The 13574-nt window shown below is 41.5% G+C and overlaps 3 protein-coding genes across 4 annotated transcripts; 1 reads left to right on the top strand and 2 right to left on the bottom strand.

Annotated features, from left to right (window-relative positions):
* The first annotated feature begins 2604 nt into the window (after positions 1–2604).
* LOC103431279 (LOB domain-containing protein 24-like) lies at positions 2605–6763 on the top strand. 2 transcript variants are annotated; one of them, XM_029094919.2, is made up of 2 exons: positions 2605–3266; positions 3721–6763. In XM_029094919.2, exons 1-2 carry the CDS (start codon positions 2728–2730, stop codon positions 3764–3766), a joined length of 585 nt encoding a protein of 194 aa, XP_028950752.2. In that variant the 5' UTR covers positions 2605–2727; the 3' UTR covers positions 3767–6763. The 2 variants fall into 2 exon arrangements, with proteins under 2 accessions (XP_028950752.2, XP_070670428.1); XM_070814327.1 differs by having other exon boundaries at positions 4122–6763.
* LOC103431278 (probable leucine-rich repeat receptor-like protein kinase At1g68400) lies at positions 4649–6740 on the bottom strand. The gene has a single exon (XM_008369415.4). It carries the CDS (start codon positions 6738–6740, stop codon positions 4767–4769), a length of 1974 nt encoding a protein of 657 aa, XP_008367637.2. The 3' UTR covers positions 4649–4766.
* Positions 6764–11013: 4250 nt separating the features above from the next.
* Positions 11014–12285, bottom strand: LOC103455821 (NDR1/HIN1-like protein 13). Its single transcript, XM_008395415.4, has one exon. It carries the CDS (start codon positions 12070–12072, stop codon positions 11278–11280), a length of 795 nt encoding a protein of 264 aa, XP_008393637.1. The 5' UTR covers positions 12073–12285; the 3' UTR covers positions 11014–11277.
* Between the last annotated feature and the right edge of the window lie 1289 nt (positions 12286–13574).

The following is a 13574-nucleotide window of genomic DNA, read 5'->3' on the forward strand; positions in this document are numbered from 1 at the left end:
CAGAAGATGATGGTTTGTGGACTTCCTCAGCTTCAAACCTCAAATATCACATGCACAGACCGCATTCAAGGTAAACAACATCGTAATGACATGCCAATAAGAAGTACGTGGAGAGCAAGTCAGCCTTTGGAGCTCATTCATGCAGACATATGTGGGCCAATCTCTCCCATATCAAATAGTGGAAGGAGGTATACTTTATGCTTTATTGATGATTTTAGTCGTAAAACATGGGTGTACTTGTTGACATCAAAGAGTGAGGCACTGCATTGCTTCCAGTTTTTCAAAAGAATGGTGGAAAAGGAGAAAGGGCTTAGTGTCAAGTGTCTACGGACAGATAGAGGGGGTGAATTCACCTCAACTGAATTCACTAATTTTTGCAAAGAAAATGGAATCAAGAGGCAGTTAACCACTGCCTACACGCCGCAACAAAACGGGGTGGCTGAAAGGAAAAATCGAACTGTCATGAATATGGTTCGTTCTATGTTGTCTGATAAGAAGCTCCCAAAAATGTTTTGGCCAGAGGCGGTGAACTGGACTATCTATGTTCTGAATAGATGTCCCACATCATCAGTGAAGGATATCACTCCACAAGAGGCTTGGAGTGGAGTAAAACCCTCAGTCGAGCACTTCCGTGTCTTTGGAAGCCTAGCACATGTCCATGTTCCAGATGTCAAGCGAGGTAAATTAGATGATAAAAGTTTTCCTTGTATTTTATTGGGAGTTAGTGAGGAGTCCAAGGGATATAGATTGTTTGATCCTATAGCCAAGAAAATTGTTGTGAGCATGGATGTTATTTTTGAGGAAGAAAAACAGTGGGATTGGGATGTGAGTTATGAGGGAAAGATCATGTTAGATTTAGAATGGGGAGAAAATGAAGAAAACAGTGAGGGAGAAGAAATGGTGAGTGAAAATGAAGATGAAAATGGCAGTGGGGCTAGAGAAGAAAGAAATGTGGGTGAGAGCAGTGAAGACACACATGGTTGTGAAGAGAGAAGTTCTAATGAACTTGGCGAGGATGAAGGGAGGGTTTATGAAGGAAGAGTTAGACGTCCTCCTTCTTACTCAAGTGATTATGTCACTGGAGAAGGGCTAAGTGACGACGAGGTACACATGGTTCAAATCGTGGCAACCGAATATCCTCTCTATTTTGAAGAAGCAGTGAAAGAAGAGAAATGGAAGCAAGCTAGCCTCGAACACGATCCGAATCTCCAGCACATGCCGTTTTTCGCTGTGAATTCGAAACTGTTCACCTCCCTCACCTCTTATTACTACGACAGGAAGATGAGTTTCGATGCTTTTACCAGGTTCTTGGTTAGTTACCAGCACTGGACTTTTTACCCTGTCATGTGTCTTGCTAGGATTAACCTTTTTGCTCAGTCATTTTTACTTTTATCTTCCAAAAGATTGAGGGTAAATAATAGAATTCAAGAAATTTTGGGCTTTTGGTATTTTGGATTTGGTATCCTCTGCTGGTTTCTTACCTGCCCAATAGGAGGGAGAGAGTAATGTTCGTTGTGGCAAGCTTTTCTGTCACTGGAGTCCAACATGTTCAGTTCTGCTTGAACCATTTCTCTTCAAGTGTTTATGTCGGTACGCCAACGGGGAACGATTGGTGCGAAACCCAGACGAATGGTTCGCTCAATATAGTCTGCCCGTCATGGATGGACTGGTTCCACGGCGGATTGCAGTTTCAGATCGAGCACCATTTGTTTCCGCGGTTGCCCCGACGCAACCTTAGGAAAATTGCCCCCCTTGTCAAGGCATTCTGAGAGAAGCACAACCTGCCTTACACAAGTGTGTCATTCTACAAGGCCAATGAACTCACCGTCGGGACACTGCGCACGGCAGCGTTGCAGGCTCGCGATCTAGCTAGCCCGGTTCCGAAGAACCTAGTTTGGGAAGCCGTGCACTCTGTTGGCTGAGATGAGATGAAGATCTGTGAATGTGATGCTTTTTTCGGAGGTTTTTGATGGTGTGGTTATTTGTGCCCAAGGACAATAATGTTGTTGTTAGAGGGGTATGGTAACTTAATTTTGATTGATATCTATGGGGGTGTTGTGCCTAAGGACAACAGTAATGTGATGCTTTTGTTTGTGTGTGTGTGTGTGTCATAAATTGCCTTGATTTCAGTTGGAACAAAATAATCATCATTTTAGGTTTGCTTCCAAAATTCTTGTTTATATATTGATTCGAAAATGTTATTTTACACCCTTTTTAAACGCATAAGATATTTATGTTGTCAAACTATAAATCTGAATCATGATTTAGCGTTCTCATTTCACCATTGACTGCATCTTTAGCACCAGTCATGTATCTTCGATAGAATCAAGTTCAAACAATCAGGAAGGAAAAATAATCACTTGATTTAATTAATCTGACAACATAAGTATGGCAAAAGAACTTTTTCAAACCTACCCGAAATACAAAATAAACAAACGCACTAACAAAAAAGGGCTTTATTCATCCATGTAAAATTCAAGAAATGAACTTCCATTTTCCAAATTCATATGTTTTTTGGGGTCTAATTTCATAATTCAAAAAATGCCACAACCACGCTCCACGTAGACTATAACTAACTCCCACGTCTCTGGATTTTCTCCCAACACCGACAAACCCTACTCTCTCTCTCTCTCTCTCTCTCTCTCTCTCTCTACTGAAATTTCTCTTCCCTCCCTCAAAATTCTCCGATCACTTCTCAAACCGATAAAAGAGCCTAAAAAAATCCCGATGAAGAAGTCCCCAAGTTGCGCCGCTTGTAAACACCAGCGCAAAAAATGCCCAGAGGACTGCCCCTTGGCCCCCTACTTCCCCTCCAACCGCCCCACAAACTTCCACAACGCACTCAAACTGTTCGGCGTCAGTAGACTCACCAAACTCGTCACCGACCTCCCTCCCCACCTCCGAACCCCCGCCATGTCCACCATCTTCGTCGAAGCCGACCACCGCGCAAAAGACCCTGTTGGCGGCTGCCACGCCGTCGTCCGCTCGCTGCTCTGGTCCATCAACAAGCACCAGGCCGAACTCGACCGCGTGCGCTACCAACTCGAATTGTGCCGCGGCGGCGGCAATGTTATGCCGATGGTTATGCCGATGGCGCAGAGTCTGAGGGACTTTAAGTTCAATGTGGGTGCGGGAAATGTGTACGATCAAACGCAGTTTCATCAGGTGCAGAAGAACGTTTTTCAAGAACAAGAAGAACAAGGCAATGTTGGTGGAGGAGTTGTTCCGCAGCCTCACGAAGAACAGAGCAATGTGTTTGATATAAGGTCTGACTGAAACTTTTCGATAAAATTTCGCAACTTTCGAGTTCTTGCCATTCAAATTGGTTTGTTAAGTAGGAATATAATAAAATTTGGTAATTCGTTCAAGAACACAGCAATGTTGTCGAATAACTTTGTTTCATCAAGAACTGAGCAATGTGTTTGATTTAAGCCCTGACCGAAACTTTTCGATAAAATTTCAAAACTTCTAAGTTTTAAACCAGAGACATTGATTTTTTAAGTAGGATAAAAAAATTCCCACTTGAACAAAGATTGGTAATTTGTTCAAAGAACACAGCAACGTTGTTGAAGAACTCGTTTTTGTCAAGAACAGAGCAATGTGTTTGATATCAAGAACCGGAAAATTCCCACTTGAAGTAAAAATTGCCAACTTAACCGCCATTGATGAATTTTGAAGTTTTTATTTTGTTTTGCTCGTCGTTTGTTTGAATTTTTTCAGGGATGAAGATTTGGTAGAACAAGATTACAACCCAATTCAGTATTAAGGAGTTAGAAATTGTAAAGGAGGAATGAGATTATCCTGCATTGTTATTTTTGCTACAATTCAGTTTAGATTTGTGTTTAACTTTTTTTGGTACATCAGAGAGAAGAAGAAAAAATTAAAAACGAAGGAGAACCGTCAAGTACGGGCTCTGATACCATGAAAGAATTGACGAAGACTGCCATTGTCCTCTGTGAATCGAAACAAATGAGCTCGTTCGATACATACTTTGGCTAGACTCAGCTCTATGTATACAAGCTAAACAAATTTAATTAAACTTAATACAACTGATTAGTCTAACTAATCGGAACAGTATTTGACAAACTCTATTGACCTTGAGGTGCTGCTGGCATGGCTAGGGCCTAGAGGAGCAATCTGATGCGGAGGCAAGTATACTATCAACAAGTACATCGTGGTTAGCCTCTTTCCGGTGAGCATGATCGAGTAAGGGGATCGGTGAGGATGGGTGGAGTAAGGGGCTCGGCTCGTGAGGTCTTGGTTAAGACCATTTTATCTCCTTCTGGTAAATCATGGATTCGATAAATTTCCCCAAGCATTACTTACTCTCATTCTTCTTCGAAGAACTCTAGTGACAATATGTTCATCACCATAGAAGAAGGAAAGGAAGCCACTAAGTGATGGGCAAGACCTTGCATCATATGCCTTTTTATAGTGTTCTCCGATCGTCGAATTTGGTTTATGTTTAGAAATGTAATTAAAACGGATCCACGGAGAAGATATTGTCTCTTGCGTTTTGCATCTGCAAAGATTTGAAATTTATTTTCATATCTGATTGTCATAATATCGATCATCTTGTAACTAGTTGACTTTGTGATACAACTAATTAAAGTTCAGCAGGTCTTGAGTTCGACTCGCTTGTTAGAAATTTAAACCAATCACAAGTCTTTTTATTCAAATGATTCAATGCAATGCTTATGAGAGTACAAAACATTTAACACAATATGCATTAAATTAAGCACAATGAAGCTTTTGGAATGAAATCATTAAGTGCTTGCAGAACGTGAATGTGAAGGTGAAGAAGAATCAGAAGTGAGCTCATCTAAAATAAACTTAGCACCATCTTCTCTATCACCCTTGTTCCAAATATTTTCGATCATCCGATGCACAACGCCGATCGTCGGGCGATCTTTAGGCAACGGAGTAACACAGAGCAACCCCACCTCCAAAAGAGCCCACATTTCGCCCTCCATCGCTCTATCCCCCAACAGCTCAAAATCCAACACTTCCCAAGTATTGCACTCTTTCTGCATCGCGGTCTTAACCCACTCCACCAAATTCGTCTCTCCTTCTTCCGCCGCCATCCTCCCCGTCAAAATCTCCAACAGAACCACCCCAAAGCTATAAACATCGCATTTCTGCGTGAACTTTCTCGGAGTTTTATTATTGGACACCATCAATTCAGGAGCTCTGTATGCACTTGTTGATGATGAAAACGGAGCAGGGAGGAGCTGCTGGAGGCCGACGTCGGCCAGGCAGGCGTTTCCGGTTCGATCCACCAATATGTTCGACGAAGTGAGGTTTCCGTGAAAGAGCTTGGATTTGCTGCAGCCGTGGAGGAAGGCCAGTCCCTCTGCAGACCCCGCAGCAAGCTTCAATCTTGCGGCCCAAGCAAGCGGCGTTCTTCCGGGTCCTCGGTTTCCATGCAGCGCGGAATGCAAGCTTCCCTCTTGGAATAAATCGTAGACCAAAAGCAGCTCATGGTTGGAATTGTGGTAGGCTCTGAGGGCGGCGATGTTGGGGTGCCTCAGCCCGCCAATCTGCCCCAAAAACCCATCGATTTCCTTCCCACCATTTCTCCTCTCCCTCACCCTCTTCACCACCACCTTGTGTCCGCCGTCCGTCACGACTTTGAAAGTGGTCCCCACGCTCCCCTTACCCAGCATCTCCGCCGATGCCTTCAGCAGATCCCCAACCTTGTCGGAGCCCCGGTACCCTTCAAATACAACCATGTCTTCGCTTTCTCTGGGCCCACCTACAGGCCCGTTCACATTAGACTGGGCCCACTGGGCCAATTGGACTCCAGTTGTACTTTTCTTCTTCGTTAACTCTCCGGGTCCGTATTGCTTGCTCACGAAACCGTGTTCGTTGGCTGTCTCGCTGTGGGTCCCGCGACTTTTGATGCGCCGATACCACGTGGCGGCCACTAGTATCACTAACAGCGTAGCAGCTGCGCCGACAATACTGATCGCGAGCAGCGCGGCGTTACTCAAAACGCTGTCGTGTCGGTTCCGGGATTGTATGGAAAAGTTAGCGGCCGTTGGATCGGAGCATTTGTACGGCAATGGGTTGCCGCAGAGATGCTCGTTTCCGGCGAACGACGTGGCGCCGAATTTGGACAGCCACGTTGGAATTTTGCCCGAGATGTTGTTGTGCGAAACATTGAAGTCCGAAATCGATGCAGAAATCGAGTCGGCGGAGGCGAGTTTGCCGGTGAACGAGTTGGACTCCAGGCGGAGAGTTAGCAAGTGAGGCAGCTGAGCCAACTCGGTCAGTGGGATTTCGCCGGATAATTGGTTGTGCGATAAGTCGAGCCGCCTGAGGTGGCGGAGGCGGGAGATTCCGGCTGGAAGGGCTCCGTCGAAGCGGTTGTGGGAGAGGTACAGGTGGTTGAGGTTGTGCCACGCGGAGAGGTTGAGGGAGGAGGAGAGGCGGTTGCGGTTGAGGTTGAGGAGCTTGAGGTGGGCGAGTTGGGTGAGTTGCTGAGCCGAACCGGTCAGGTTGAGGTTCTCCAGAACGATTCGGGTAACTTGGCGTTTCGCCGGATCGCAAGTGACGCCAAACCAAGAGCCGGAGCAGGGGTCGGAGGAGGCGACCCAGGAGGAGAGCGAATTGAAGGTGTCGGCGGAGGATTTGAATGCCAGCAGGGCGGTGGTTTCTGGGTTAGAGAGAGAAAGAGAGAAAAAGAGTGAGAAAAGGAAGGGTGAGAGAAAATGAAAATTCTTCTGCGTCTGCAACATTTTCCGTTTATTTTCCCTCAGATTCTGGAGAAAGTTGCGGAAGAAGAAATAAAAGAAAGGGAGAAACAGAAGAGGGGCATGTACAGTATTGGCAATTACCGCCAGTAACTAGCCGTTGAGACGGGATTAAAAAGACGTTGGGTAAACGATAAGTAGTTGACTCCCCTTGCCTTGTCGATTTGGCTTCCCTCAAAAGACTCTTCCAAAGTTCACCCAAAAAAGACTGTTCCAATACGAGCGTATTTATCTCAAGGCTCCCAAGGCTCCCAAGCAGTGGTAATATTCATTATCATATTTATCATCGTTGAATAAGTTTAAATTTTAACATTTGTATCTATTACATATATCTTAAAATATTATAGTTGGTTTATGGCACTCACAATCATACTCATGTTCTAACAGACTAACTATCAAACGAAGCGTTGTGTGAAATTGATGCACATGATAGTCCTATATTCTAATGCGAAACATCCAGATAACGTAATCAACACTGCTACACAAGTTTTTTCCTAACGTGTAAGTGGGGTAAAATATGTACAATAAATAGGGGTTAATTTGTGGGTGGTGTTTTTTGGTTTTGTTTTTGCAGTAACACGTTTATGGAGGTGGACTAGGACTATGAGCTGCAAGGGAGGCTGGTGGCCACTGCCAGTAAGTATTGAAGCGGACAACTTAATATGTTTCCATTTTCGTTATACTATAATTGTGTCTACTTATTACAACCATGAGTATGGGGGGATGTCTTTTGCATTACGAGTATTGTTGATTAAGGAATTACTTATGAGTATTATTCACTGATATGATTTCTACCTATAGATTGCGTGATTCCAAATCTTAAACACTTACTGTAGAATTGTTCGTTTACTCTTAACATATTTGTCGTATGATCTCGTAGATAGACTAATACGAGCCATATTTGGCATGTAAGTATCTTATCCACTTTAAAGGAAACAACCCTAACAGTATGTTTGGACGAGGGAAATAAATTTGGAATTTGGATAAAAATCAAAATATATAAATTGATATGCACCAATTCCCTTGTTTGGATTTATAACATAGAAATTTAGAATTTCCGCGTGGAAAAAAAACTTGGAATTTGGGGCCTCCAATTTACAAGTTTAAATTTCATGTAAATAGGTGTCATTTCCCAATTTCTATGATTGAGAGTTTAAAATTAACAAATTTTGTTTTCAATTCCATTGTTCTTTTAAGTTAACCAAACGAAAAAATTCACAAATTCTAGAAAATAAAATCCCATCATTTCAATTTCCGTCATTTTAAAATTCCTTAGTAATCTTAAATTTATTCATCCAAACATAGTGTAAGTCATTCTGATTCAATTGCTTTAAACGTAACATATATCGTTAATTAGACATAAAATTAACCACCATGCTAATACATTCTCGAATACAAATAATCGCTCATGTCTTAGATAATGTATTTACAATATAATCAAGGATAAATTACATAAAACTATCTCAACTATATGTCGAACCACAATCTCATATATCTTATATTTTAAACATTGCAATGTCATACCTTACCTTATGAATTCGTTGCAATGTCAGACCTCTGTTAAAATTTATATCAATTTTGCTGTTAAGCGATGACATGGCATGTGCGGTGTCCGCTCCTTTGCCAACTGAAATAAAAAATTAATTCAATATGATCTAAATTTTCTGTTATCCCTTTTAATAAGATCTAAATCCAAATCGCGGGAGTATGGACCCACCAGTATCAAATGCCCATGGGATCCTGTCCGGCCCAATTTGGCGTCTTTGTATTGGCGTGGCCCAGCCCCAGTAGCCGACAGTCAAAGAATTGTCAGTTTTTAAATATATTTTGGGGAAAGGGATTCTTATCGGATCCCTTCCTCCTAATCCATCAAGTTCGGAGATTCGAGTTGTTGAAATTTGATCAAACGGCTAAAGTTATTATAACTTTTAAAATAGACCTCTGTTTGTAGTCGTTGGATCAAATTTCAACGGTTCGGATTCACTTGATGGATTAGAGGAAGGCATCTTTCCATTTTTTGGAAGGGGAATATTTAATGGGTTGGCACTTTTAAGGCATCCTAATTATAAGGCAATCTCAGGAAATTTAATAGGGTTAGCACTCGCCCGGCCGCTACGGTTTGATCTTTTTCAGTAGACCCCACCATGATTGTAGTAATCACGTTTATACTTGCAGATCAAGTCTGTCTACTTACCAAAATGTAATCATATTATTATTCTTATTATTACCCACGAAATGAAAAAGCGTAGATTCTTCTCCCTTGGTGATCATATCTTGCTTCATGTCATATTCGGAAGGATCAGTCATGTATTTAGAGAGACAAACTTTCTCACATATGCTATTATTATTTTCGTTATTAACTCAAAGTCGAGCGAACAATGGAACTCTAGTACGCAACCTCGAATTGAAGCTTACCGTCTTTCCGCTCGTGTTCGTATTAGGTTTTTTTCTTACAAGACGATTTATTAGGTGTTTCTAAGCCTCGTGTCATCCGTAACCCAGATGTTTTGTTAAGGTGCCAAACGTAAAACGACGAAAAGCAGTGTGTTTAGTAAAAAGAAAAGGGAGACTAAGCCTAAAGAGTAAAAAAGCTTCTGACTGAAATTCCAACTGCCCCTGCAAACCCAGACCAACAAAGACACACCACAAACCATGTGCACCCGAATTTAATCCCATCTATTGTCTTTCGCCATCATGCCTTGCACACTTACAAGTCCCCCCAACAGGGCAATTACTTTATCATTTTATTTTTTTAATGTCCATTTCTTTTTTCTTTTCTTTTTTTGTTTCACTTATTTTACGTTTACATTGTGCTCTTTAATGTAACAAAAAGATAATTATCATTATGTGCTCTTGTAAGTGCAATTTATTCGTTATGTATATGTCATTTGATCAATTGCATACATGAGAGTGAATTAATCTGACTTTACATGCATGTAAAACTCAAAAAACATGAACGATCAGAATCTACTCGCGCCCGAGGGTGCTGCGGTCGCTTACCACTCCCTTCCCTGTGTTTATTTATTTGAAGGTAGAAGAGAAGGTGTGCATTAGATTTGCAGCACCAGAGCACGATGTGCCGTGTTAGTTTTTCTTCATTAAACAAAGACACATTTGCAGGTAAACAATAATATCTTTTTCACCAAAAGATGTAGCGCCCCTTAGATTGGACAAGGATTGTCTGCCCTCCTAGTTGTGGTGCCCTTCCATGTCCTTCTATTTTGTGCGGTCACGGTTAAGCCACGTCAATATTTTATATTTTTATTATTTTTTATCTTATTATCTCATTAAAAAATTAATATAAACTATTGACGTGGCTTAACCGTGATCGCATAAAATAAGAGGGCATGAAAGGGCACCACAACTAGGAGGGCAGACAATCCAAGTCCCCTTAGATTTGTAGCACCACAAAAGCCAGTGACACGGTGAGAGCGGCGTGAGCTTATTGAATGCCAAACCCTAACAACTAGGGTTTTATTATATAATAACTCCGGACCTCGAAACTCAGTTTTCAAGTGAAGGACTCAATCAAAACAGTTCAATACGGAAGTTCATCGTAATTAGTAAAGATAGCCACTAAATTCACCACCCCACTTTTTTCCATCGGATCACTAGAAATTTCTCCGGGTTTTGTGTTTTTCTTTTTGAGCGGTGCTGATCACATACTTATTTTTTAGTTCACTGAATATGTGGAGGTATAAAGAAGTGTGTAGATACTGATAGTACCACCCTTACTTTTTTCTACCTAAATGCACACACAATTTAGTATTTTACCCAATAAAAAGCAATTTTCCAGGTATTTTGTTCTCAACATTGTTTGATAGGATACACAAATACAGGCGAAGTGATTTCCGCACTCTTTCTTATTTTGCACTCATTTCTTTATTTGTAGCATTAGGATTCCAGATCAAAGAACATGAGAGAGGTACGAAGACGAACGAAGGCACCTAAACAAAACGAAGAGTGCACAAAGGAGAATCATTATATATTTTCGGTTCTGTTTTTCTTGGATGTACTTAACCAATTACGCCTAATTAGGAGAAATTTCAGAGTGTAACCGAGAGAAATTGTACAGTGTAACCGAGCTGTATACCAATGTTTTGCTTTAATTAGGGCATTCTAGTGATGCTCTGTTCATTGGCCTTCTCTGAAAACTATGCAGGGCAGGTGACGTATTACACTCGGCCAAGTGCCACCACAATTGGAAGACAAATTACACAGACAAATTAATCAACAGTAATAATAACGTCGCAGAAAATAGAAAGTAATATGAGAATTAATTGCCATAAAAAAAAAACAAATTCATCACTTACAATCACCAAAGTACATATATATATATATAAAAAAAGAGATGGATTCAAATTTAAACCCCCAAATTTGCACTTAAATCCTACTTAATTTTTCTTGTGATCACCATTTTTTTGATCATTATCCTCCTTCTCAAAAGTTTATAAATCCCCGCTCGAAAAACCAATGATTAAAGTAAAAAAATACGCAATTAAAATAATGAAAGGAAATTTAATTAAAAGGTCCATTTCCAGATCCTGATCCGAAGATCAACCTTGCACTTGGAGTTGGAAACGGCAGCCACCGACGGTGACTTACCTTTTGGTACAACCCCTTTGATTCCTTGACACGTAACCCTAATCCCCACCTTCTTGCTACTCAGCTTCCCCATCGACACCTTCACTTTGGTGTCCATCTCCAGCTTCAGCGCCACCCCTCTCTGCTTCTTCAGATCCGATCTCAGCGACTTCACCGACTCGACGTCGAGATCCTGCGACGTCGACAGGACGGAGCGGAAGAAGGTGCTGTTCTTCGTGCCGCTGGTGAACGCCGGGATCGACCCGTTTGCGATTTGGACGTCTCTGGTAGTGGAGAGGAACAGATTGAACGGCTGGTAGGAGAAGGTGAGGTGGTTGTTAGGGTTTTTGGAGGAGAGGGTGAGGTTGAAGAGCGTGGCGAGGTGCGAGGTGGAAAAGTCGGGGGTGGTGGTGAGGTTGAGCTTCGCAATGCGGACGGAGGTGAGGGTGAACTCGGGGCGGTGGGGGCGGTAGAGGATGTAGACCGCGGCGCCGGCTATTGCGGCGAGGAGTGCGAGGGCTATGAGGATAAGGAATGACCAGAAGCAGCAGCAACAGCATAAATTGCGGTTGCTCCGGCGGTGGCGGTGGTGTTGGTACTGGGGTTGCGGGCGGTAGGGTTGTCTGAGTTGGGGTTTGGTGCTTGGTGGGTTGGCTGCGGTACCCGTGGTTGTTGCGGCGGCGGCGCCGCCGTTGGTGGTGGGTTTGGAAGATGGGTAGACTCGGTCTGTCATGGTGAGAAATGGGTTGGATTTGGATTTGAGAGAGGTGGTCCTGGATTGTTGTGGACACTGTGAGGTTTTAGAGAGAGAAGAAGATGGTGGAGTGAGAAGGATGAGAACGGAAAGAAAATGGAGGACCCAAAAAAAGGTGGGGCCGGGGGGGGGGGGGTGGGGGATGCTTCCACCTCACACAATGTCAAGAGGGATGGATCTTTCATGTGAATTTATACGAGAGATTATCCTGCATCATTATACAAATAATGGAATATATATATTAAAAAATTAATAATTTAAAAAATAAAATTTTCATCATTTATATAAAAACATACGATACGATGTACCATTTACATTCTTATCATAATAAAAAAACTCTCGAATTTCTATGCCTGTAAATATTAGTAATCACTATTCACTAATCACTTCCACCAAGCTTACCAACTAAAGCCTCCAATATATTTTTTTTCCTTTTTCAAAAGGAGAACCAACTGGTTGAAGCCAGTCCGTAGTGGTTAAAGCCTCCAATAATTAATTTCCAAAAACAAATTAAGCTTACTAATTTGGATTGAGATGTGATCTAGTTTGAATGGTCCACATGTGATGGAGTGAATTGTGAGAAATGTGGGGTCCAGGTCCAAGTCCAAGTCCAAGTCCAAACCTTCTTTTAAATTTCCATTTTGCTGTTGGTTTCTATTTTTCCTTTATATTTTTTGAGGCCTTACTTCCTTAAAAATTTGACATAATGGCAATTGCTATATTTTCATTAACATACAACATACAACATACAACATACATAGGGTAGGTGGTAAGAAACCACAAAATCACGCTTTAATGAGCACCTAATATTTCTTACGCGCAGAATTGATTCGTAATCTGAAAGTAAGAAAAGAAAACAAATCTGAATATTTAATGGCGGATTATTAGCAACATTTACGTGTGGGATGATCATAACTATTCATGCTCATAAGATAGCTCTAGATGAAGCATTTGATTAAGCATCTCACGAAAGCAGAAGCTAAAGCAGCAACTTGAGAATCTTCAAACGCTAAAGTTTCATCTTTACTCATAAGTATGAACGACCGATGTCAACCTAAACACACACTAAAAAGCAGACGTGTGCATAAACAGAAAATTAATATATAGAAATTATGGTATTTCAACATTAAATTAGATTTTTTTTTTCTTGGTTGGTGAAAGATGAACCTTTATTTTGTTTTTGATATTGGGAAGTATATGAGACGGGGAAAGCAAGGCTCATTAAATTTAAAGCACCTCCACTTTAGGTAAGAGATTAACAATATTTTTAATCTAATCATGAGTTTGATGGTAATTAGTTAAGCAATCAGAGTCAGTGTGGCTCAGTGGTTGCATTCACTTGACTCCTAAGTCAGTCAATTAACAATGCTGCTGCTCTCGAGGTTGCAAGATCCTCTCATTTTTTTCATTAACAATCATTATCTCTTAATCTTTTTCTTAATATGAGTGTGGCAATAAACCTTGTGCCCACCAAACTTCCA

Source organism: Malus domestica, chromosome 15 (genome assembly GCF_042453785.1).
Source record: "Malus domestica chromosome 15, GDT2T_hap1".
Classification (NCBI taxonomy): Eukaryota; Viridiplantae; Streptophyta; class Magnoliopsida; order Rosales; family Rosaceae; genus Malus; species Malus domestica.

What these genes read in the sequence shown, in the direction of transcription:
- LOC103431279 (XM_029094919.2), top strand. Translation starts at nt 2,728, where the DNA reads ATGAAGAAGTCCCCAAGTTGCGCCGCTTGTAAACACCAGCGCAAAAAA. An exon ending in AGCAATGTGTTTGATATAAG is followed by an intron (nt 3,267 to 3,720) that starts GTCTGACTGAAA and finishes GAATTTTTTCAG; the next exon opens with GGATGAAGATTTGGTAGAAC.
- LOC103431278 (XM_008369415.4), bottom strand. Translation starts at nt 6,740, where the DNA reads ATGTTGCAGACGCAGAAGAATTTTCATTTTCTCTCACCCTTCCTTTTC.
- LOC103455821 (XM_008395415.4), bottom strand. Translation starts at nt 12,072, where the DNA reads ATGACAGACCGAGTCTACCCATCTTCCAAACCCACCACCAACGGCGGC.